The sequence below is a fragment of the Hylaeus volcanicus genome, chromosome 8 (assembly GCF_026283585.1).
Source record: "Hylaeus volcanicus isolate JK05 chromosome 8, UHH_iyHylVolc1.0_haploid, whole genome shotgun sequence".
NCBI classification, from domain to species: Eukaryota; Metazoa; Arthropoda; class Insecta; order Hymenoptera; family Colletidae; genus Hylaeus; species Hylaeus volcanicus.
In genome coordinates, this window is record NC_071983.1 from 10,291,381 (window position 1) to 10,318,643 (window position 27,263).

Below are 27,263 nucleotides of genomic sequence, written 5' to 3' on the forward strand. Positions count from 1 at the left end.
TCTCGTCCGTTCGTGCAACACAGGCGTCCCCGATTCGTTGAAATTCCAACTTCGACCTTATCTTCGGTCCAACGTCAGTGCACGCCAACACATACTAACAATAAAAAGGCGCATGCTACGCGAGGCACAAACAAACTGAAATTGGCAGAGAATCTTTCGAATTGGCAAAAAGAAATCGACGGTGGACCGACTCACAATCAGCTGCGTTCCAGACATGGTTTTACTCTTCTGGAGTATCCGTCCATGGAATCGTATATCTTCTGGAGAATTTTAGAGACAGACCCTTTACGAATTACAACGTTTGCGATAAATCATTTATAATTGATCTGCTTTCATTTTCTGACTTCTTATAAATGCATAAAAATCTCCAATCTATACATGATATTGTCTGTGTAAAACGTTACGTTTCCTTTTAAATGCTTGACGTCACCGTTTGAGCGGTGACATGCGTTTCTCGCCAAATGTCCAGATAATCAATCTTAATGTTTAGAAAAATAATACAGCAGTCGATTTTACACTGTTACGAAACGAACTCACATAAAAATGCAGAACATAATATTAAAATCTCTTGTATTTTAAACTACAAAAATACATAAAATATTTATATTAGTAATATTTAAAGCTTTCGTTTTCTAAACTACAGAAATGCATGAAATATTGATATTATTGATATTAAAAGCTGTCGATTTCTAAACCAAAAAAATACATAAAATATTAATATTACTAATACTTGCACCACGTTATCATACATTGATCGGCATATAAAATCATTGGATACTTGCTGCAAGAATCCCTATCGTAGTGGAGTGTCGGTTGATGGATAGAGACGAATTTTGAAGTAATTCATCGGGTGATTTGGATGGTACACCGAGATTGAGAACCGAGGAAAATTGGGCGCGTTATTTACGACACGCGACGGTTGAAATATTCTTGCCGAGAGGGATCGAATTATCGATGAATCGTTGCGTTCCTATTTTTCAGGACGAGAAGGACTTATCGGCAGCAGACGCGGAGGGTGTATGGTCGCCGGATATCGAGCAGAGTTTCCAGGAAGCTCTCACTATATATCCGCCATGCGGCCGACGCAAAATCATCCTGTCCGACGAAGGGAAGATGTACGGTGAGTAGAGCAATTTCCTGCCAAATCTCTCTTCGACGTTTTCACTGAAAAAAGATCCACACGTGTGGACGTGTGTACGTGTGTTGTAATATAAAAGTAAATCGGAGTGAGTGTGTAAGGCAGACTTGTCGAGGTAGTTTATGCTCGTAACTGGACTTATTTTTTCCGGAATTTAGAAGCTCGAGTAAGGTTCGTGGAATTTCAGGTCTCGAGATACTTTCTTTTGCGATACATACTTTATATTCGCGTGTACCTACTGAAAAATGATTAAAAGTGAAAATGGTAAGCGTTGGATTTTTGGCTAAAATGTGAAAAAATTGTAACTCTTGATCGAGTAAATGGATTTCAATTATCGACACGGGAAACTGCGTGTCTTTAGATGAAGAATTTTTTAAAAGCATAAGGCCATTGGAAAAATCTATTTTTTAGTTCCTTTCGGAGGAAAGATATGTAAAACATGCTGAATATAAAAAAATTCGTAGGTCTCTTAATAATGAACATTTTAGATTGAAACTTCCCTCCCCTAGAATGTACTTTACAAAATGAAATAGTCTTATGGTAATCGATTCATGCATTACAGAATTATGTGTGAACATACATAAGAAGAAAAAAGTTATTGAAATATGAACATCCTAATTCTGATACCATACGGCCCTGAACGAAAAGTCTAGCTCTGTCCTTGTCTAAAAACGTGTCAGATTACTAATTGCGGTCGACTTAAGTTGTAAAAATCGATGTCCGACCGACTTTACGACCTCACAAGATCCCTTCCAGCGACAGTACGTCTAAATGGGCGCTCTAGTAAATACATCCGTTCGCCTGCCCGTATAATTTTGCTTCTTCGAGGTGATCCGATTTTAGGGTCACCGGAAGGTGGTCGAATAGTTGTTTACGTCGTGGCCTCGGAGAACAGCCTCGTTCGCGAATAACATCTTTGCGATGAAAAATATCCTTGCACGGAGGACCAACGGGGTTCTTACACTTCACGTATACGTGATGCGATGGGTAGAAACGTCGCGTCGAGGCAGGCATCGTTATTGCTCGATGCTGAGGTCAGTCTACGTGACCGACCAGATATTGCCTGCTACGACCACGGGTACCACCGTAGTCACCACCATTAACCGCCATGAGCTCACCACCGAGCCAATAATGCCACGCCTCGAAAGATATCCCCCTTCACTAGCATCTTTGTCCCAATATTGTTTGCCATTTTCTACCATCTCCTTCCGTTATCACTCGCCTCCTGTCTGTCCGTTCTTGCGAAAAATATTTTCGTTCCATCCTCTCTACTTTCCTCTTCCTATCAAAGAAAATCGCGAGAGAAGTAATATTTGTTCGTTGGGTCCGTTTGTTAGGTCCAAGCAAGATGGGTTATTAGTGTGGGACAGGTTCCGTGTTTGAAAGCACACAGAGTACAACTATTGTAAACGAGTAGTTTCGTTAGAATAATGTTAATACAATGCGAACAGAGTTTATTTCGCGAGAGATGGAAAAACGTGGATAGACGCTCGCGACACAAGTACCACGTAACTCGTTCTTCGGATCGTTAGATAGCGTCAGAAGGCCGTTAAGGTGTGTATCGTCCCCCGAGTGCGTGTCCCCAGAGCTAATAAATAGTTGGTATCTTTGCCTGCGTACTTGAACTGTATCTATCTATCCTGAATCGCAAACTTTACCACGAAACTTCCAGTTCAGTTTAACCCTTAGACGCTTGAGCTCTTTTTCTGGTATCTACCAGCAACTCGAGATGCTTTTTTAGCATTCTATTGCCACGAATGCTAAGTTTAGATCGACTTCGAAGATGTAGTCCTTCACTGATCATGTGCGTGCAAATGAAACTTGTAGAATATAGTACTTAAAGAATGCTTATGATACTTAAGTAATTGTCAACAAATATTTTATACATATATTCAAATAAATATTGTAATTTTATTAAAGTATTTCCTTGGAAAATATGGAAGATATCAGCTGCCACCCATCGGAGGTCACCATCAGATATAACTACTTGCGTACATTCTGGAGGCTACAGTTTTCATCTGCAATCAATAGGGATTTAAATTTACTTTAAAGACATGTCTATCTTCTATAAGAACTTAAATTCTTCCTTAAGAAATTGCAAATTGCGTTTTTAGAGATGTTTAAACTAACGATCAAAATGTTTTTGTCACCTTTTTATGACTTTGTTTGCGATAAAAAGATAATTTAAACAATGATATTATTTCAAATTTCGGTTCGTATAGAACGCAATTACATAATGAATCTGTCAATTTTTAAAATGATTGGTTAACAACTTTTTGTGCCAGAGTGTACACAAATTTAAAAAAAAAGTCATTTACCGAAAACAAGAGTTTTCAAGTTCAAGGAAATAATGATTTTATTTAAACTATTTACTGAGTAATCAGTGATTACAACACTATATAGCAATCCTTCTTCTTCTTTGTATGCTTCGTTTTAAGTTCTTCTCTCTTCTTTTTGGGTTCTTCAAGCCTAAACCTATTTCCTCCCTTAAGAAAGAGTGATAAAATATTGAAAGCGACAACAAAAACTTCTTTCCCTATTTCTCTCTAAACTTCTGAGAAGACAACACAAAATTACATAATTAATTTAAAGTATCGAATATGAAAGAGTAATAGAATATAAAAGAGTATTTCATGGTCCCCAAATTTTCATAAACCACCTGAATAAAATGAAGTAACTGCGTCGAGACCGTTCTGTTACGCTAGAAAAAGCAAACGAACGGATCACCCTAGTAACACGAAAACTCCGGCGCGAAAGGAAAAGATTTTCGAACGTTTGATGGCTGGCTAACGAATTCGTGACAGGAAGAGAACAGGGCCGCCTTTTCCCCCGTCCACAATTGCAACCCTTCTTGGTTCTTGGATTTCACACGTTTTTCGAGCAGATGCACGCTTGAATCCCATTCGTTAAGGCACAATGTCCCTTAATTTTCGAACGCGCCTCGCAGGAAAAGCCGACGGGTGGCAATTCAATCTTGGCCCGCGGCCGCTATATGAAAACGAAGCTTAATTCGGGACCGCCTCGCCGACAGCGAGCACGCAAATGAAAACAAGGAGGACGACAATCGACAAAGCTGCGCGACTCCCTTCGGCCCCTTCGCTTCTCGCTGCGAATTACAGAGAAATTAACTTCATGAGCGGGGTTTGATTCGTGATATCTCTCGCCCACGACAGTCACGCGAATGAAGAATCGACTACGAAACGTAATAATGCTCCTAGGACACAATCAGACCATTGTGAATCGTCCTGCGACGCTCGCTGCGCGTATATCGCTAATCCGTTAATCTCTAATATTTCGAACGTTAAATGAAATAAGTTCTTATATAAGAAATTTCACCTGCTTAGTCATTCAGATTTGTTCATTTATGGACGAATATTACATTAGTTGTGATTTATGAAATTATAATGTTATATATTAGGACAACCTAATAATAACAATGGTAAGATAAAAAAATGGTTTTAAGAAAATCTCATTTAATGTTTCAAGTAAAATTATTGCGTGGAATAGTAATGATTAGACTACGGATCTTTATGCAAAATAAAATCTTCGCGAACGTGCCTACAAAAATTGAATCTAAATAGGAATTTATTTTATTCTGCAAATATTACGACATGAACTTTACTTTCAATCTTTTTTATATTCTTACACATTGTTTGGATTTTGTAGTTTCTTGCACATTCAGATTTCCTATAAATGCATAAAGATCCGCAGTCTAGTAATAATATACTTCTTCCAAGTAGCATTCAACACGATGTAAATGAAACTTGCACTGCAAAGTACTGGAACGTAGTCGTGTTTATTAATTAACGCGATCCTTTGGCGAATAATTCCGTTCTCGGTTGAAAGAAAGCGGGATCGGCGACGGATGAAAACGAGATGCAATGGAAGATTGATCTGAACGTCTGAGGGACAAGAGAGCATCGGCGTCAGCGTCCGTACACCGGATGGAAACAAAGGATAACGAGGCGCGAAAATCGCTTAACGCGATTGGCCATCGATCCTATGGGAAACTTATCTTGCCCGTTGCTCACTCGCCGAGCCAATAAAGGATCCCTCGGCCTTTCCACGGGATTAAATATCTCGGGGCAATTTACCTCCTTCGATCTCCTCCTACGTCACCCTTCCGCACTTCTCGTCACGTCTCCTCTTCTCTCCTCTCCTCTCCTCTCCTCTCCTCTTCTCTTCTCTCCTCTCCTCTCCTCTCCTCTCCTCTCTTCTCGTCTCTTCTCTGCTCTTCTTTTTCCATCAGAACGTCGACGCCCACGCCGAGATTTCTCCGCGAAAGACCGATCGTTTCCGCAGCGAGAGAACGTAAAAGAGAAGCCGTTCGAAAAACGAGAATCCCTTTTCGCTTCTCGAAATGTTATCACGGGTTCTTCGACTCTTTTATTGTTTCTTGCCTCCCTCTTCCTCCATCTCGGGCTCTTTTCATTTAACCTTTTTCTTCTCCCTTTGGTTTAACTCCGCGCACTTGGATGTCCCCTCCCAAAGGACATCGTAACTCTGGCAAACTTTGTTCTCAATTATACAGGATGAACTTGCGCGAGCGCAAATTGTTCAAAACTGTGCGTTTCCTTCAAGTCTTTCATTCAATTGACGCGGAAAAAGTAAATCGAAAAACGGTGTACACTGGGTGATTCTGGAAACTAGGACAAATTGTAAATCTTTTCTGAGCGGAGTTAAAAGTGAGCTATAAATTGTGTCGTACGCGGTTGACTGAAAAGTCAATTTTGTAAAGCTGGTTTTGTAGCGAATGAATTTTGGTAATAAAGATATCGATATTTCCTTGGCGATTGTTGTTCTAGGAATGTATAATTTCAGGTGGAACTTGTGCAAAAGTTTACATGTGGCCTCACCTTGTATATGATAATATTGCTCTAAAATAAGTTTCTTCTAGCTGAAGGTCTACCTCCCATAAATCTAATGCGACAGAGACATTTTATTCTTTGAATTATCAATTTTATTAGAAACTTTTGAAGAAAACGTACAAAAATCTTGTTGCTCACTATTTTATAGGTGACCCTTGATACTATTTAACACGGTAAACGAATTAGACACGGTCTTTCAGTTCTCTATTCAAAAATTTGTTAAAATTCTCCCAGCTACTTACCATCATCTCCATTCCAGCGCAAATAATTGATAGCGTCTAGGTACTACGAAGTCATTTAAAGACTCGACACGGCTTTAATCGTTCTTAGAAGACAATAGAAACCCGTAGCGGCGGCGATGATCAAAAGATATCGCGAGGGATGCAACAAAAAACGTTCGACCTACACGGAGGACTGGTGTTACATCCTGTTTCTTCAGCCTCTCTAGAGTCTCCTCTTGGACAAAGCGAAAAGAAGCCGGGTTCTCTTCGTTCTAGCGTCCAGGATCCAATAATCCGATAGAAATAGAAGGGATGGACGCTCTCTGGAGCATGGAGGAGCGCTTAGAGGAGCGTTTAGGTTCTTGCTGGTGTACCGAAAACGAAAAAACTCTGTAGCCGCTGTCGAAGAACGTTTTCGAGCTTCTGCTTCAGCGTGTAAACTTCTTTGGCTTGGGTCAACGTTCCGCAACCATTGCGGAAATATCGTTTCTTCACGAGGGGATAATAAGTAGTCGGGAAAGGTACACGAAGAACTCAAAATATTCCCTCAAACAAATTCTACTTGCCATGAATCATTCGATTCGATTTTTCATTTAAATCTGTGATCGCAACGTTAATATTAAAGAGTCGAACCGTTCGTAGAAATGAAATTTTGTTATTGGATAGAATCCCTCGAATAGAACGTCGACGTGCTACGAGCAAAGGCGGAAACACGATTTCGCAGCTACATTATTTGAAAGTTTTGCAAGCGAGCGAGACCGAGGAAGCGAACGAGAATGGAAGATCAGGTAGCGCGTCGTTTAAACACGACCGAGTGTGCACCGCCTCGGGACGTATTTAAACAGATAAATCGTTCTCTCGCGAGCCCACCTGATCTTTACTGGTACACTGGTAGCCAGTGAAACCTCTCGTGCCGGTGTTCTGTGTTTTCTGTTCTCGATTAAATCCGTAGCGATGCAAACGAAAGTGCGAATATGGATATCGAGACACGATTACGCGCGACTTGTAGGCTTCCTCGAACTTTTACGATTGCGTCTCTATTACACGGTACACTTGAACATGATCAATGGTAATTGTAATCGATTCTCCAATTGCCATTGTAAATTACATTTTCCATTTGCTAATTGCTGCCACTACAGTTGTAAATGCCATCGACAACGACTTTAATTATAATACGATTGCTATTATTGGCTTTTATTGCGATTGAAATCTTGCAATCATTACGAGTGACAAGTCACCTTTTGATTTCATCAGTTTGACAGCGATTGCAAAGTGAAACTTATAGCGATTGTAAGAAACGGCGTTCTTGCTTCTCAATCAATGCAATTTAGAAAACTTAGGTTTAGCGTTAATTGATGTATCTGTTACTTTTAATGTACATTTGTCATTATTAGACTGCGGATCTTTACGCAAAATAAAATCTTCGCGAACGTGCCTACAAAAATTGAATCTAAATAGGAATTTATTTTATTCGGCAAGTATTATGACATGAACTTACCTTTCATCTTTTTTATATTCTTGCATATTGTTTGCATTTTGTAGTTTCTTACACATTCAAATTTCCTATAAATGGATAAAGATCCGCAGTCTAGTCATTATCCTTTTTGAAATGGACTTCTGAGATCATACATCAGTTTCATCAAAGTAAAATTAGTTGTTCTAAATCATGCTTTGATATAATGTAATTTACTGTCGTGATTATCACCCTAAAAAATATATTTTTCTTTCTGATATGCAACAAAGTTCATCTGAACAATAATTACAAGGTTAATAACACAAGATTTAAGAACCATTTAAAATCTTTTATCGTAAATAGTTAAACACGAGAAACGGAAAATCTGCGCAATCTGTTTATAAATGTGCAAAGAAATTTATTGAAAAAAATATAGGAATTCTTTAAAAAAGAAAACTCGAACTATGTAGTTGGATTTTTATTATTTTTTTATTGAATATAAAAATTCTTCATAGATTAATAGAACTACACTTTCTCGTGTAAATTTCCAGAAGATGGAAGGAGGCCAGTAACGGAGCAAAACTGAACACGACTGAATAAAATTGTGCAAATCTGTGTAAAACTTAATAAAACACATCAAAACTGAACAAAACCGGGGAAAAACAGATCCAGGTTGAGCAAAACTAAACAAATCTAAACATAATCAGACAAAACTGAGCAACATTAAACACAAGTAAACAAAATTGTGTAAATTTGTACAAGACAGACTAAAACTGAACGAAACTGAAAAAAAGAATAATTCCACGTGCAAAGAATCGCGTTTAAACGGGTCTAGTATCGAGGCAAATTTTCCAATCGTGCAGTTGTGGCCAGAAAATCCGAAATCGTTGCCAGGTCGAATTCTACAGATAATCAACGCAGCACCGACGCCTGTTGCACCGCTAAACCTGTTAACCGTTTCGTCATCGGTCTCCAATCTCTATACAGACGCAAAGTTTCGAGCACCCCGTAGATCCGCGAGCAGAGATAGGCGATAATACGGCTTGGCGTTTATCTGATCGCTAGGAACACGTACAGTGGTCTGTTGTTACCAGCGCACTCGCGAGCACGTGCGTCCACTCAAGCTTGCCAGGTGTCGTGTGTCCGCACACGTATACCGATGTATCCTATTTTATGACTCATCTAGTCGATCCACTCGACGAAATCGCGTCACGCTGCTGGATGCTGTTTATCGCGGTCCGCGAAACGGTGTTGACGCATTTCCGAATGGTCATCGACTAATTTCATGTCCTTTGCCAGCTAATAGCCCTGTAACGGAAAGCCTGGAAATTATTGTACGCGGTGGAAGTGCTCCTCCACTTAGGCTAGCGTTTGCCAGCGGTTTTGTGGTTCTATTGTTTCTCGTGTTAACCTCTTTACGAATTCTTTTTCATTTGGAATACATTCGCATCGTACTCCCTTGAAGGTACGGTCAGGCCGGCGCACGGTGCGGACAAATAGCAAAATTGTGGACAAAAATCAAAATTTCATTACTAATATAAATATATTGCTATTTATTCACAAAAAAAAAAATTAAAATTTACCATAAACATTAATAAAATCACAACAAAATTAACAAATTTAACAAAACATTAACAAACTCCGATTTCGATGAAACTTTGTATACTTGTTTGTGGGACCTCCGCCTAGATTTTTATTATTCTTTTCTGTTTTTAAAAAAGATATGCGACGAAAAATTTGCTCGTTAAAAGTTCAGTTTATATAAGAAGCCAGTTTTACATATTGGAGATTGTATTAAAAAAAGTGTCATATTTAAAAATAAACTAAATAGTTTGATATTACGCATTGCTTTCGAATAATCGTTTTGTTGATAAAATACTAAATTTTAAATAACTACAAACAAGTGTTTCTGCCTAATATAAGGTATGAAAATCAGGAAAAAAGAAATCAGAGTTCAAAACGATTGAATGGGTGTCTGATCGTGAATGATCTATGTTAAAAATCTTCAAAAGTTGTGTTTTTGTTGGGAAAGGGTCAATGTGCTACGATCGATAATTAGTAATTACCTAGTGGTTTTAGTGTCTTTGCACATCGCTAATTGTTGTTAGCACTCCACAGAAAGTTATAAACTCATGTCTTGAAAATGGAAAAAAGGAGTATATGAAGAAACGAGAAAAGTAGAGAGTAAGATAATACATAAAATCGGAAGAAGGACCTACGTTGCACCGAGTGATCAGCTGATCAACGATAAATTTAAAATCCATAACATAGATTCTTCTTCCGGACACCCGTTTAATGAATTATTCAATTATAAAGAGCGATAAGTAGTATTATTTAAGAAACAGCATTATTCCGTAAAAGTTTGATATCGTACGAAGCGAAAGTGCAACTCAGTGGATCGATGTTTGCAAAATGATTCCCATAAAAAATTAAGTGGAACGTTTCAGACTATTGTAAGCTGCGCGTCTTGCGACACTAACGTCGTAATTGAAAGTACAAAGCTGCTCAAGGTAATATGCAAACATTTTCATATCATGGAAAGTTTCATAACCCCGTGGTTCTCGACAATCTTCCTCCGATATGACAAGACCACCGTATTCTGTTGCGTTGCATTTCCCTTGAAGGGCGAGGAGTAGGAGGAGGAGGAGGAGGAGAAAAAGGCAGAGAGAGAGAGGGCGAGGGACCACGACTGTAGCACGGAACGAGCTTGTGTAGAGGGTGGAGAAGCCAGTGTCCAGTTATTGACCGGCGGAAGGAGAGTGTCTCAGCCACCTCCGACGCTTTCCCTCGCAATTCTGAAACCATTCTCTTTCGCGAATCCGGCAGACAAACGAATCTCCAAAATCTTTGAGGACCATCGCTCTCGTAAAAGGGGATCGATTTGTATCAGTCACTCCGAACGATGCATGTTTCTGTTTCATCTGTTGCTTATCGACCTTATTGGACTCTAACGTAACGACGCTCGATACTGCTTGTATAGAAATTGAATTTGCACAAGGGAGTCGATTATTAACCCTTTGCACTCGAGACCTTTTTTTCTGGTATCTGCCAGCAACTCGAGACGTTTCTTAGCATTCTATTGCCATGAATTCTAAGCTGTCTAGATTTGAGAATAAGGTCACCTTTACTTTACCGACAATCATTTTATCGACACATCGAGCTCCAAAGAAATGAAACCTAAAGAAACATTAGGTATTGTAGATTTGCTGCGTGAAACCTAATGGTGACTGAGAGTCACCTTTCGAGTGCAAAGGGTTAACGAACTCCGTAAGTAGAATTGGCGAGAAATGGTCAGACATGAACGAGTTGTATTGTACCTCAGGCAATATTAACGAACTCCGTAAGTATTTTAATTAGATCCACAAACTAAAAGCAATAAAATGTTATTCTGCGATAAATATCTTATTTTCGAATGATTGATAGTAAATGTCAATGAATAATGAACAAATATAATTATAACAATGTGTAGTCATAACCGTCTGCAAAACAGATAATGGTGTGAAAACGTCTCAACATTCGGCTCAATTCAGAGGCTCATATCTTAAAGACGTGTGTAAAATACCTACAGACAAAATTTGAAGTCAATCGGTTCATTCGTTACTCTACAACATTGCATACAATTATAAAAAAAAACTGTGTTTTGAGAAAAATGAGCGAGTTTCATTTATAAGAAGACGTATGAAGGTTAATAATGGTATCGTATATTTCTTACTACATTTGTCGATGCAGCTTGATATTCTCCACAAAAATGTATTAATCTATTTATGTCCAAAAATCATTATTTTAGGAGATATTTTAATTTTGGTATCGATACAACATCAGGACTCTCCTGTTATTATTATAAATGAAATGTAGCATTTATTTACACATTGCAGCTGCCCTACTCGCAAAACTGCATTCGAAAACGTGAATTTTTGAGACTTGGAGATTTTCGCGACCTACATGGGCTCTACTGTGTACATATATATCATAAAATATTGCTGGATAAGCGTCTGTGGACTCGAGGATAGGAAGTAACTCGTCCATAAGAATTTCGTGGCTTAAAAAGATTCGGAATCGTTCCTCTTGCAATTTCGATCGGTCTTTCATCTTTCCAAGGCGATGGTCGCTGGTCCCCCAGAGCCCTCGTCCTGTCGCAAGGACGTTCACGCTGCTCTTTTCGAAGCAGGACAACGATCGCCAGGACTCTTCCTTCCTTGATATCCGATCCAATAATCCGATGCCGAGACGTCGTTGAAGCGTGAAATTATGGGCATTGACACGGTGCCGTGGATTCTTCTTCAGGGAATCGGATGCGGCGTCGAGGTTGAAAAGACGCAAAACGAGTCGCAAAAAAGACGAAACTCTCCCCGAGCGATCCATAACCACGGACATAACTCTTTTCTAGATAATCGAAGATTTTATCAAATGGCGTTTGAAAATCGTCAAACGTCGACAATGTTACCCCTGTCAGTGTTACAAGAATTGGATGTGTTCGTTAAAAATTAACTGATCAACAAAAATTTTAAAGTGACGAAAATTCGGCTGCGAGAAGAGCCAGAGATGGATAAAAAGGAAGTAGTGGAAAGCAAGAAATAATAAAAGAGCCTGTGATAACATTTTGAGAACGTAAACTTTGATTTATAAAAAGGTTTGAACAAAAATCAAACAGAGAATCATTGTAGTCGATAGAAAACGCGTATCGCGTCTTTGAGGAGAATATAATAACAGCGCGGAGAGGGTTTCTGGGTATCGGGGTTGTCGTGCGACGGTCGAGAGAACAAAACGTCGAAGGTGGTGGCGAAATGTTAGACGCGATGCTGCGTTCGGTAGCAGGCGTCGGACAACGACGTCGGACCTCGGGTCGCCTTCTCGACGGGCAGCTATTATACGCTCGAGTTTAATTAAACTCCGTGAGATGTCAAAGGACTCGGCCATGCCGGCAAGACGGACAATGCGGACGCAGATTATTACATCCCTCCTCGTCCAGTCCTCTTCTCCTTGTTCGCGCGTGTGCCTTCCTCTCTCCATCCTCTGCGCGTTCGTTGCTTGCCGCCGGAGCGTACGTAAACGCGTTTCCCACCGAACACTTCCGACCTCTCTTTTTCCTATTCCCAACTCACCGTGATACTTAACCATTTGCACTCGGAGCCATTTCGTTACAGAATCTGCAAATAGGAATCATGTCGTATTACATATCTTATAATGTATGTAACTTATAAAGCCTGTGATTTACTGTAACGACACTTCAACTTCATGTGAATCTTTAGACGCTGAGAAACATTTTTATGTAAAAAATAAACATTTTATACTATTTTCATATGTGATAATGTGTGAAACAATCATAGATATGGATTGATAGTTTATATATTTTAAGATGCAATCTTAGGCTTGCTTGTTTATCTTCACAAATTGCACCATGTCGTACAAAATATGTTCCCGCTTGTCGCTTTTTTAAGGTGTGGACTATTCACACATTCTTCTTCCATGTAACACAGCTCATATTTGTTGGTGTATATGAGTCGTTCATTGAACAAATCGATTAACTCCACGAAACAAAAAGTTGAGAAATGCGATTAAATAATGTACAAATAATAATAATAATAATAATAATAACTAATAATAACGCGATGTAATAATGTTTGAGTTATGTTAATCGAAGAATGGTCTCCAAGGAGTCCAAACGTGTTTGTCACATTTTGCTAATTTCATGTACGTCTACCTGTATTAATTTATCTTTTCCCCTAACGTCCCCCCAAAATGATTATTTACCAAAGTATATTCCTGCGCAACTCGGCAATATATAGCAATCATTTATTGTACAACATCCTCGAAGCTTCCGCGCACGTATTCCGGCAGTGCTGACTGTTAAGTTGACCCGGAGATTACTCGGAAAGATGACAAGGCCGTTATTTCATTTCACGTTTCCCTCGACGCCGACGTTGGGATATAAAATGAAACGCTTGAAATGCCCCGGAGCCCCGATAGAAATGTCTTTACCGAGCATTTTTCGCAGCAACATCAGTCTCCGGCGAAATAGAGGCGAAACAAAGAGGGATGGGACGAATTTTGTTCAGCCAAGAAAGCGGCCAGGTATTTTAATTAGCGCAACTACGTCGTTTCATATTTGTACAAGCTGGAGCAGCCAGCTTTGGCGTTCCGCAAGGTAATGAATATTAATTCGTGGTAGTTGCCTTGCCGCCCCCTTACATCCCGAGAAACCAGGCGAGTGGGGCTGCCTTATATCTCCTCTCGAAGGTAAGCCAGCCGAGCTTTTCTTGTCCCGCTTCTTTGAACCCCTCCCCTCTTCCTCCGTATGCTAATTTAGGTTGCCACGTATTTTGCACTCGCAATCTTTCGTTTATCCGCTTCCCGACTGAGAATACGAGACGAGAAAACGAATCAAAAGATGGCGAGAATGAACCGCCCAATGTTCAGTAGATACGCGTGCATACATTACACGTCTTCGCGAATTATACAGTTTAAATGAATCGCTTCTTCGAAATGTGCTTATTGAAACGAATGGGAAGATGAGTTCAAGAGTCCTGGAAGGTAAATGTTAGCTAAACGTCAGTACGCAAGCCGTGGTGCAACTGAAAAAGAGACCTTCGTTGTAAAACCTGGTGACAAGATAGGTCATCTGATTAGGAAGTTCGAGAAAAGTATATGCCAACGATATCGAATCGAAATTTGTCTAAATTAAATGATAGATTTGATGTTTCTAAATAAATGTTTTTTCATGAATATGTACACGAATAAACTTTACGCTTGTATGCATCTGTAACGAAACATTTATTTGGAAACGTCAAATCTGTCGTTTAATTTAAACAAATGTCCTCAACAAACGTAGAGGCTACGAATACTTATGGGACTGACTGTATACTTCCGTATCGAAAGTCCGATGTAACTATTGAGAATGATTTCTCTCATTGAAAATTAGTGAAAGCACAATCTGGTTAGCGAAGAATTACCATTGAACGGATCCTGGTTGAAAGAGCGACGCGCAGAAAAGTCTGAGATTTCATTTTCGAAGATAATTCACCCGTTGGTTTTACGTTCACCGAAAGATATTGAAATTTCTGGAACGACCATCGAGTGTTAAAGCTCCTCAGAGGTTGGCTCGCTTGTTTCCAAAACCCGCAGAGATCGGCACAAGCGGTCGAGTAAGACCGCTCGTAAAAGGTGCTCGTAAAATGAAAAGGGATTAAAGCACCGGCCGGGTTTCTCGCCGCGCGAGAAGGGTGGTTAAAGCGAAAGGAAGGGCGAAAACCAAGGAGTGTATATTCCCGGATTTACGAGGACGATAAACAGGATTATACGCCTTCCGTAAACCTTGCAACGATCTTTCGAGTAAGCGCATAGTTTGCGTAAGGTTGCTATTTCTCTCTTCTCCCACCCTATCACCTTTGGTACCGTTTCTGAGCTTTCCCTCCAAACGATTTTCACCCCATTCATTTCCTTTTTCCAACTCGAACTTCTTCAACCGTCTTTGTTACACCCTCACCCTTTTTGATCCTCGTTAGATATACATATAACGATGTTTATATGCTCCAAAATATGGGTTAAGGAGTGCGCTTGTTTATCTATGTTTGTGATATACTACGTTTATTGTGTACCCGATGAAGACCTAAACCAAAGACAAAAGCATTATAACACAGACTTTTACAAAACTTGATTCTGGCTACTTCAAAATCTGTTCTGCTTTTTTTTTTATTCACAAATTCTGTTATTCATCAAATTGTATCGAAAAGCTTGTATTTTTTTTATTTACACCTCACATATTATTATTTTTATTATTTATTTCAGAAAAAAATAGATATGCACATGTGTAATAACTAGATTGCAAATTTTATGGATTTATACAGTGATATTGTAAACATACGAAAAAAAATTCATAATGTATGTTGAATATATTCTACATTTAATATAATATTGTCACTTCGTTTTGCATAAGTGAACATACCTTTATCGAATGAAAGATAGTTCCCAGAGAAAAGAATTCCTATAACCTAATAGAGAATTTGAGTAAATTGGGTTTTGAATACCCGAGATTCTACTATGCAAGTAACAATGTGTTAATGACAGACGACAGATAAATGAAAAATTCGCGCAAATATGGTATTTGCCCGAAATACAGTGCATATGTATATATGTGTATGTCGGAAGCTTTTAAATTTTATATCGGGAACGTCGACGCGGAAATATGTCGAGAAATCAATTTAACAGTTTAACATGGTGAAAACAATACATGTACCTTTATATATATTGTCCAATTCGATACGAAAAATTGATTTCGTGTTCGAAATATCAGGAACTATTCCGTTTTATTGGTGAAAAAAAATCGACGATGCGCTGGACGTGCATGGACCTCGCGTATTTTGAAGGCTTCTGCGCCCAATTTGTTTGTCCATAAAATCGCTGCAATCGAATGAAATCGTCCGCCAATATGTCAGGAAAATTCCACCAAAAACAAGAAAAATGTACCCAACCAAGAGACAGCTTGGGTGATCGCTTTGTTATCGTGTGCTAATGGAATTTATTTCCACATTTTTCATTTAAATATTGCCATGGTAAACGCGTACGCACCGTAATTTAATTTTAAATCAAAATCGTTTAAATTTACGTTCCTTATTAAGTTTGAAATACTTGTATATTTATTATTAGATGAAGAAATTAATTTTTTGCTTTTCTAAAGTAAACTCGTATCTCACTCGCAATAGAAAATCATAGAACTTTTAATCTTGGATTAAAAGTAGAACTTTTTAAATGCGACTATTTTTTTATCATTCGTGACCGAATTTTTAGGTATAAAGAGAGTGCGGGCGTCCAGATTGTACGGCAAGCGAACGTGTCTACCCTTGCATCGGAAAGCTTTGCCGAGAGAAAATTTATTTTCCGGTTACAGCCACAACTTATCCGGACGCTTTTACCTTTCTACGACCCTCCATTCAATTTCTGATCGTCAGCGAGATGGCGACAGGGAAAGCTTCCATTTTTCCGTGGATTAAACCAACAACATTCTCAACACGTGACACTTTACAAAATTTTCATCCCCTGTTTACGTCTGAACCACCACTCGCGATTCGACCAAATATTATAGAATCTCGACGAATCTGCGAAGTTTCGAAAATTACATTTTTTAACCTATTTTCATGTTGAATTACAGTTACAGTCACCAAAGTCTCTTCAATTTCAGCTGGAATTTTGTACCACATTTGTCGATGAAATTTTCATTCTGCATAGTTAACATACTACTTTTGTTTCGTCATATTAAAGTAAATCTGGCGTAGAAATTAATTCTGTCCCTTTACATTCATACATTTATAATTTTAGTTTAAGTAGAAATATTTATTGGCCAATTTGTTATCTTAGACTACCAACCTTCCAAGTTCTTCACTTGATTTTTATTTCAATAAATGTACACAAGCCAAGTCTGAACCTGATGGACACTCAATTTAAATAGAAATACTTACTGGCCAATTAGTTACTTTAGATTTCCAACCTTTCAAGTTCTTCACTTGATATTCATTCTAATGAATCTACACAGTCTACATAACCTAAGTCTCAACCTGACAGTCTAGTTTAAATAGAAATATTGAGAAGTTATTTTGTTATATTAGAGTCCCACTCTTATGAGTTCTCAAGCTAATCTCCATTACAGTGGATTTGAATACATAAGCTATGTAAGTCTCAACTCGATGATCAGTACAATGTACGATTTTCAATGTACGAATTTTCGACAATGTTCATGTACATGTACGAAGTTCAATAGCTCTCAAGTCGTGCTTATTGTTGTTCTCCAAACAGATTACAATGAATTAGTAGGTGTAAAAATTAATTCTGTATCTTTACACTTCGTTATTTATAACTCGTATGTAAAGTGCCAACCTTTGTACTAATGAAACACACGGATTAGTTTTAACATTATGTTTTTGTTTTGCTTGGAATTTGTGACTGGAGCAGGATTGAAAGTTGTATGGTTTTTTTTTTATAAATAAATGATAAGTTTACCTTGGAAAGTCACAGAATTAATTTCTACATCTAATATTTAGAATTCATTGTAATAGAAATTAAGGTAATTTAACGTAATAAACTGATGAGTATACATTAAGCGAAAATTAAAAGTATACTGGGAATCTTCGTACCAAACAAATCTTTGCAAACGTAACTACAAAAATTGAACCTAAATAGGTATTTTGTTTTACTTTGCAAATATTGTAAAGAAAACTTTAATCTTGCACTGCAGTCTAATTATAAGTATACGAACGAAATTAATTTCTTCGCCAAACATATTAATTATACTATTAACTCTTGCTCCCGCGTCCCTGAAAATCTGTCGACTCGTAATCGGCAAAACGAAAGGGCGAGAACTGGGTTCTTTAGCTACGAACGAGTAGTTCCCATCGTCGCGCAGATGCCTCGATAAAAATTCATATCGCTCGTACCCGGAATTAAATGGTCGAGTTATCAGGATTCGTTTAATCTCCAAACGACGATTCCAGGATGAAGATGTCTACGTAATTTCCATGCATCGTTCCATCGAGACTCTCACCTTGGAGAGATCGCTCCGGAATATATTCTCGTAGGAGAGCCCGCGAACCTCGTTTCTTTCTCGTTTCACCCCCATCGTGGCCTCCTCCTCACTTTCGCGAACGTAAACGCTCGAGCACGAGTTCGCGACACGAAACACACCCGCGCGCGTACACCGACTGGCCTTACACACACGTGATTTCCGGGAAGCGTGGACTCACTGAGTTAGCGGCACAAAAGTATGGGGGATGCTCGAACGAGGGTGGCAATGTCGGTGGATGGGGTTGAAAGAAGACGAAGGGGTGCGAGGGCGATAGGACGGGGGCAGGAGGAAAAGTAGAGCGAGCAAGAAGGACACGCGGGCCACGATATAGTAGATGGTATGAACATACGAGGCGTAGGAAGAAGGAGAGAGGATGAGAGAGCGAGAGAGGAGAGAGGCAAGCAAGGGTGGTCGTGTGTCGAGGGCTTACGATCCCCCTTCGCCGTCCGTCCTTCCCGAGGATGGGGGTTGGCACGGGACGGAGGGTGGTGAAACTATGCGAAGAATGTGCAATTAGTGAACAGAGCACGAGGTGGTGGCGCGGGTTTTGGGGGGAGGAGATGGGGGGCGAGGATGGCGCACACGGGTCCCGGAAAGGGAGCACGAGGGTAGGGGAGTTCTGGTATGGTGTGCCATGACGGTAGAAGCTAGCCCGGTGTTGGCGGCGATGGCGATGCAGAGAAGAGGGTGGTAGTGGTGATGGTGGTGGTGGTATATACTATATACCATAGCACCGAAGAAAATGGAAAGAAAGGAAGATGGATGGAATGGCGGCCAGGGATGATAAGAAGAAGAGAGGACTGGCTCGGTAGGGGTTCGCCAAGCCGAGGCTTTTGCGAGCGGGTTTGTGCGGATCGCTGGGGTGGGGGGTCACCGTGTCAAGATGCGAGAGGATCCTCCTTCTGGCGCAAGGACACTTATCGACTTCTATCTTCTCTCTCCTCGTCTTTTGCACCGCGAGTACACACGCCCATCGCCACGGAGCGAGAAGGAAAGGAACCAGCTTTTGGTGTATCAAAGCTTCTCAACCTTTGCGTTAGCGCCATGGTATTTCCCATCGAATGGTCTTACTGGATCACCCGGTTGACGATTCACTCGTTGTCCGAATGCTTTGTTTCCCAACTCTTCGATCTCGATACGTATCTCACCTAAAAATTCTCACCCCGATACGTATCTCGACCATTTTCTCGATGTTCTCGTTGAAATCTGCCCAACCTTAGCACAGTAATTGTTCCAAATATTAAGTTGTCCCAAAAGTTTCTTTCGTGAGTTGCATTCAATTATTTTCTGTGGTTTATATAAATAGACAATCTAATTTCTTAGACATTGATGCTGTAACAGTAACGAAGCGAAATGAATCGTACACGATTCAGTAATGTAACATGAAACATAAAATATTGTGTATATATTAATTGTTAATAAAACGAAAGAAACTTTCCTAATACACAAAGCATGGACCAAGTATTGCATATAAGCGCGTTTTTAATTCGCACGAGGTTTTCTATCCAAAAGTTTTAAAAGATGCTCGTTACGAATTCAAAGTCGACATTCTGAAAAAGAAAATGTCAAATGAAGTTCGAAAAATAGCCCTGTTTTCCTTGCACGTGCTTTGACCAGAACTGCCATCTCAACCCCATCCACGATCTACTTTAAACTATAACAATTTTCAGTAGTCGAGCTCGTGTAGAACGCGATTTCTTACCTTAGCTTTGGAACTCTTCTTGCAAAAGGAAACTGCAAAACCTTTTACAGCAAAATACATTTCCAATGTTTGACATTGGTAAGAAGCTAAGATCGACAGTAGAACAAGTTGAAATAAATAATTGCTTTTGTTCTAACTGTTTCACAAAAGGCAATTTGAAAAATTTCACCTAGCCCAAAAATTTGGTGTTGTTCAATGTAGTTAAGTATGCGAAGAATAATGTACCAATATTGTTTTCTTCATTTACACACTCGTAAAGCAGTGTGCTTCGTCGAAAGTTTCAAGTTTTAGTGGTATATTCATTTCTTCGTTAGCCGTCTTGTGAAACACCGCCCACTTATAAGAGATTTTCAAATATCATAATTGACAAATAGTCATTTACAAATAGTATGGGTACGTATCTGAAAAATGTCACACTGACGTAACGCTTGATGAGTTGTCAGAGAAGGCGATCGATTTTTGAAACAGTCGACAGTATTGGTGCATGTCTGAAAAATGTCACACTGACGTAACGATCCTTGTTAAAAGATACCATTTGTCGATCTGGTTTGACTCATATTGAAAGCAAATAAGCATATATTTAGATAGTATACACACAAGTTGCAAGAAATATTGTTTACATGTCCTATAACACAACGCATTTCAAGAAATTGAATTGGGAAGGTTCACGTAGCCATTTTGATAAAAACGAGATGCAGTATTTAAATTCATATATCATTGACGCGTCCATCTACGGAAAAACTAATAACATCAGAATATGCCTCACTCGATACCATTCAAGTATCCTATGAAACATTCTTCGCTAGATGCCACAATACTGAAATTATCTGATAACGTGACAGTATTATTAATACTGTTTATTAATATAATTATTATAATACTGTACTTATTAACAACTGTTATCAAGATGTCAAAATCGGCTGAAACACCCTGTATAATCACAATTATGTAACTGAATAGTATTTCTTTATTTCTATTTTTAATATTGGCTTTTAATTTACAAAAAAAAAACAGTGGGAAGTTAGTTGGCAACCTAATAATACATATTTGCTAGTGGTCTTTATTCCGAACCGCGTGAACCGAGTTGGGACGTATTCACAGAGCGAAGCGTCTTCCAAGTACTATATATCGAGAACGGACAGCGTGAAAGGAGGTTTAAGCCCGCCTTTCGAGTATCCCTCGACGCGATCGAATTGCTCGACGATTACTAATTGACTAAACGAGCTTAAACGCACTTCGGTACTTGGAGGACCGGCATAGGGCACTGTTTGCGAAGCATCGATTAACGACGGTACTTGGCGGTGAAGTCCAGAATACCCAGAGGACCACTGCATCCGTTGGATCCTCATGTCCAAAAGCGATCCCTTCCGTCAACGTCGGCCAAGTACCAAGATCGTCGATCCGTGTGCCTTTAGCCGCACGTACACGACTATCCACTTGATGGTTCTCCTAGAGAACGGACTAATTGAAAGTGGATTGCCAAGAATGCTCCGAGTACACCCGTTCTAATTAATTACTCTTAAAGTATACGCTCCGTCCTGCTTATTACTCCGCGAAACAGGCTACCGTTTCGACGACATTGTTTTGGTCGTCTAATGGATTCGTTGAATTAGATTTCCCCAAGTTGAATTACAAGTGTCTTCGACGCTATACAGTACAGACTGTAAACATACGGCAATGAGAACCAGAGGGACGCGAGTTAAAAAATTTCACGAATCGGGTAGCTTACTCGTTTGTGGTTAACTCTTTGTCCTCGAGCTCTTTTTTTCTGGTATCTATTATACCAGTAACTCGAGATGCTTTCTTAGCATTCTATTGCCACGAATGCTGAGCTTAGATTCGCTTCTATCACTCTTAGTAATAGAAGAGAGTGGAACAATGACGTCGAGCGGTATTTTGTACATGTATTATATTTTTTAACCTAATGTTAATGTTATTTTTTAACTAATATGTTTACCTAAAGCGCGGCCCGCTGTATCGTTACATGTCATCGAAGTGGCTCGTGAAACTATTCGAGTTGACCAGACCTGCTTTAGACGCATGCTCGAGGACTATCTTCCGTCGACGCGTTGGTGGAGAACAGATGGAGAACGAGGAGAGTCCCGTTTCTCGTTCTTCCGCTCGCTTTTTTACCCGTCTCTCTTGTCCACCATCGTTCTTGGCATCTGCAGTGAACTTGCAGTTAAGTTACCTTGCACGCGAGACCGTATCGGGTTCCGAGCGCCATCGCGTCGAAGGGAAACAGATTTTTATGCGAACAAGCGGCTCACGATTCTCTTCGTACGCCTTTCGACACGAACGAGCTCGCCAGTCGTTTTATTACGTGCAGAAATTAATTCTATACCTTTCTGAAAAAAAATATAATTAGTGTAGTATCCGAGCCTCCCCTGCCCAATAATAAAGAGTCAAACGAGAACACGAAACGTAGGTAAAGCGGTCGACTGTGAATCCGAGGATCGTGGGTGATCGAATCCCCGTGTCTTATTATTCAAGTGTATAGACGCCTGCACTAGTTTTTCTCGTGATTGCCGAGATACTTAACGAATTATTGGTCAAATATATTTCGATTCTGGTACAAAATAGAATATCCACGTAAGACTTTTAGTGAAATTTATAGGGGTACACGCGACGCATAGTGACGGCTCCAAAGACGCGAAAACCAGTCGGTCGTAGGGGAACGGAGTCCGGTTAAGTTGGCGATTCCTTGCGGCGAACTCGAAGGTCCTCGAGACTTTTCGGATAGGCGTGGGTGGTCGTACGCGAATGGCTCGTCGCGTGGCGAAGGAGACGGAGGAAAAGCCAGAGACCGCGAGAGATAGAGCGAGGAAGAGAGGTGTGTGCCGAGGGAGGAAAAACGAAGGAGGGGGATACGGAGAACTCTGAAGCATCGGGAGGAAAATATTCGAGATTCCAGGCGAACCGCGTGATGACTCAATTTCGCAAAGACCGTTAAATGGCCCGCTATGAACCACGCGCCGGTACTGCTCGCGTTCCTTCTCTGTTTTTGAAGACCGAGCATTCTTTGGAGGGGGTTACTTCCGTCCACTTGGATCAGGCTCCAAAACACCGCTCCCAACTGTCTATTTTCGGTTCGTTTGCCTTTTTTGCACGATAGTGTTAGAAGCAACGACGAAGGAAAACATAAATATCAAAAGGTTTAAGGAAAATTGAAGATACAAGAGTGGAAGGGTTAAAATTAAAGTCATTCCAAGTGGAACTACTTAGACTTGAAACGTAACTTAGAAGTTGTAAAAGAAGAGATCCAAAAACTGAAAATGTTTCTAAGAATAGGAAAATTACAGTTGAAGTTTCATATAACAATAGAAATGACAAAATTGAAACTGTGTTTACAATTGGGATATTTTAATTAAAATCACTTTTAAACGTCAAAAATTGTAGGTTCACCCTAAAAGACTGCTTGCTTCCAATTTCAAAAGCAAATATTCAAACTCGACAAACATTCCTGTGTCTTTGATGGAATATAGAAGAAGTAGAACTATACCTGTATTTAAATTTAGAACATTTCTTTGAATCGTTCTCAATATTTATTCCTCTATTTAAATTTAGAACATTTCTTTGAATCCTCCTCAATATTTGTTCCTGTATATAAATTTAGACCATTTCTTTGAATCCTTCTCGCAATTTATTCCTGTATTTAAATTTAGAATATTTCTTTTAATCCTTCTCAATATTCGTTCCTGTATTTAAATTTAGAACATTTCTTTGAATCCTTCTCAATATTTGTTCGAAAACGAGATCACTGATCAGCCAGTTGTTTGTAGCAATTTGCGCGGGTTTCCTAGCAATAAAAGAGTGTTTTCGGTGGATTTCTGAGAACTCAGTTCGCGCAAGAAGGAAGCCAAAGAGTGACAGAGAAAGCGATCTTCATGCTCGTTACTTCGAGTTTGAGATCATAATGGCCCTTCTTGTTAAATTGAGCATCAGCCAAGTGATTTACGTTGATTGCTCGTCGCGACGCGCATCCAATGCTGGCTTCCCCTCTCACATTTTCTCTCTCGCTCTCTCAGTGTTCCTCTATGTATATACATGTACTAACTTTCCCCGCCAGAACCAAGCACTTGCGATGTATTGATCGTCGATCTTCTCGATCGCAACTATTAGGGCGAATAAAAAGTTTCTTTCCGATTTTTCTTCTTTTCCTCTACCCAGTAGCACAATTTTAGTTGCACATTGATTAGTTTTCAGTGAAGCATTTTTGTTACCGGGGTATAGAAAGGTAATTAACCTCTTAGATGGAAATGACGAGGTTCACCTGCCACAATTTTCTGTGTCGCAAATTCGACGCATATTTAAATGTTGAAAAACTATAGAAAATTTCTTTTAATTTGGACAAAAATATTATTCTATTCGCACACACTTTTGCCTTCTTTCTATGTAAAATAGTCTGATTGTGGATATAGAAAAAGCCTGCTAAAGGAAATTGTTGAAATGAAGCTTAGAGAAGAGGAATTTCAATTCTCCACAGTTACAGGGTTCTAATATACAAAAGAATCAAGTGACTTGTCTAAAGATATCGTCGTCTTGACATTCATAAGAACCTAATTTTTGAACTTGTTTTGTAAGTAAAGTATTACAGTGAACCCTCTGTAAAGGACGCGGTAATTCTTAGTGCAAGGGAGTACGTAATCAGTACATATTAGTCTACCTGAACAATTAAAAGTGAACAGTTTTCTTACGAAATTGAGTTTGTAACGGTATTCGAAATCACACAAATTCACCTGAAGCAACAATTTTTGTAAAATTACTATAGAACTACGTGAATTTTGAAATTTTTATAAAATAGGTCCATTTGGTGAAATTAAAAGTGAACAGTTTCCTACAAATTCGCTCGAAGTAGCACTTTTTATAAAATAACTATACAATCACGTGAGTTTCGAATGTATAATAAAATTGGTTCGTTCTTGAAACCGTAAGTATCAGTTTCCATGCCTCTTAAAATCTCCCAGTACAGGTTTCCTTAGTCGCCAGTGGTTGAAACGGTTGGTCAACCGAAAACAGTGAAACCTGATGCAATCTCGGCAAAGACAATCCGACGGGAAATGACAAGCGACGCCGTCGTTCAATCGCGAATATAGTCTTAAGAAGTAGGAATAAAAGGAGGAAAAAGGGGGAATAGAAACTATGGAGAGGTTCGTATTCAAGGATGGATTGATCTTTAGTCGATTGAATCGAGTAAACGGTATTCTATGTGGCACCTTATCGTTGCTTAGATTTCACCGCCATTAAGAGTTTACGGCCGCGCCCGTAAAACCGGCACCAGACGACATCAAACCTGTCGTAATTGAAATAACGTTTATCGTACCCTAACCAGAATCACGCCATCTCGGCGTATTGTTTGGCTAAAACATTTTTCGAATGGCCACTTTAATACTTGCGCAGCTGTTACGACACATATGTTCCACTAATTGTTGCGGTATTAATTTTTTATAAGGAAAGGGCAAGGCGTTCGAGTCATCGATTTAATTGAAATTTTGCATACTAGTAGATTTTGCCTTTGTGTTTAGGATAACGCAGTACTGAGGAGCTAGGAATTCGATAGTTTTTTTTTATATTTATTACTAACAGAAATTAATTTTGTGCCTTAATTTTCAATCATTCGTCATAAACCGACAAAGAACACGCGTCGCACGTCTGCGAGGCTAATAGCGAACGTGTTAGTCCTATCCACTCTGTCGACATAAAAACAAAAAAATATTTGTAGTATTATGAAAGCACGCCAAATGAACAGTAAAAACCTCGGACGGATGAATCGTGCCGTTCGTTCGAAATAAATTCGCGAAAAAAGAAAAAGAGAACGACTATCCCCTTAACGATAACAGGGCCCATTTGGATGCTCTCGCGGAAAATATGGTTCGCCGAACAAAATCGGTGTTATTGAAATCTCCGTAGGAGAGTGGCCGCTCGAAATACGCGAAATTGTTTAATCACGGGATTATGGGTCGGTGGGCGTGGGGAGGACGATAGATTTTTTTCAACGTTTCGGGGCTGTTCGATGGACTGTGATAACATCGTTGTATGTATATATGTCCTGAGAACAATGGAAAACGCCGCTCAATTCCGCCGATTGTCGATTTCCGTTACGGTGTAGTAGAGGGGGAGGGGGAGGGGGAGAGAAAAAAAGGAAAAACCATGTTCGTTCGTGTTGTAAAATAAAAAAATCGGCCGAGCGTGCGAATGGATCGGTGTTCATTGTCGAGCGAAAGACCCTCGCGCGCGTTTTCATCGGCCCTCAGAAACTAAATGCATCGTGCACTCGAATTAATTCGAGTTCACATGCATCCATGCTTTTTACCTCACCCCTTAAAATTCAGTACGGCCGTCGAGCAGCAGTATTTTATAACGGCGTAACCGCGACGAGTGAAAACATCTTCGGTCCTCTCCTTTCAACGGTTACGCGCGCGCTCCTCTCCTGTCTTTTTCATTTCTCCCAGTTTCCTTTTTCCCTCCCTCTTTTTTCCACGCTGTTGTCCGCCTTCCTTCGCGCAGCCTCGCTTTGGTTGATTTCAATTTATTACGCTCGTTACCGTCCCATCCGAGTTACCTATGCTGCCGTGTAATCTTTCGACCCCTCGCCTCTACTCGCCTCGCTTGAATTCACGGACGGCAATGTTGTGCCAACAAGGGTGTTAACCGAACCACCAGCCTTCGCGAGCTCTTTCACGCTCAACAGAATCCACCGGAGAAAGGGCTTTATTGCCTTTAATTGCCGCGTTTAATGGAAAGACGCGCGTCATTCGCGACATTTAGTAAACGTTACAGACCGTCGCGTCGGGTAGCACAGGTGAAACGTTAACGGATGGGTAAGACTCGAAAGAGAGAAACAGGAGAGATTAAAGGTGTCGTTTTTCGCATTTTATTGCAATCTTTGCTTACCTGGTGGAAAATGCCGAGCACAGGAGATGTTGTAAGAGTCAGGTTAAAAAATTGATACAAAACAATGGTAAATAAATGTTTTTCAATGATTCTGGTATTATGCTCTTTATGTTTCTTTTTTTAACCATTCGTTGTACGTCCATACCCCTAGGAGAATTCTTCTTACGGTACAGCTTTAGCGAGCTTGGGTTAATATTAGGTGTAGACATTAATTCCATGCCTTTATATTCAATCATTTATAACTAGACTGCACATTTGATGCATTTATGATATAAACTAGTCTAATAAACAGATTCTGTTGCTGATAGTCAGTGCAATGTACCTATGCACCTATACGCACAACCTAAGGCTGAACCTGAAAGCGTTCCTCGAGCACTTAATGCAAAACAGTTTATCAATTCCTCGGGAGAAATTCTCGAGGCTTATTTACAACGG

At 39.7% G+C, this 27,263-nt stretch overlaps 1 protein-coding gene across 9 annotated transcripts in view; it reads left to right on the forward strand.

The window, feature by feature from the left end:
- LOC128881530 (protein scalloped) overlaps positions 1-27,263 on the forward strand; it is a 216,707-nt gene that overhangs the window by 166,789 nt on the left and 22,655 nt on the right. For all 9 annotated transcript variants that reach the window (XM_054132661.1, XM_054132657.1, XM_054132655.1 and 6 more), the window contains one exon: positions 982-1,120. In XM_054132661.1, coding sequence (XP_053988636.1) covers positions 982-1,120 — 139 coding nt within the window. The remainder of the gene's footprint in view (positions 1-981; positions 1,121-27,263) is intronic.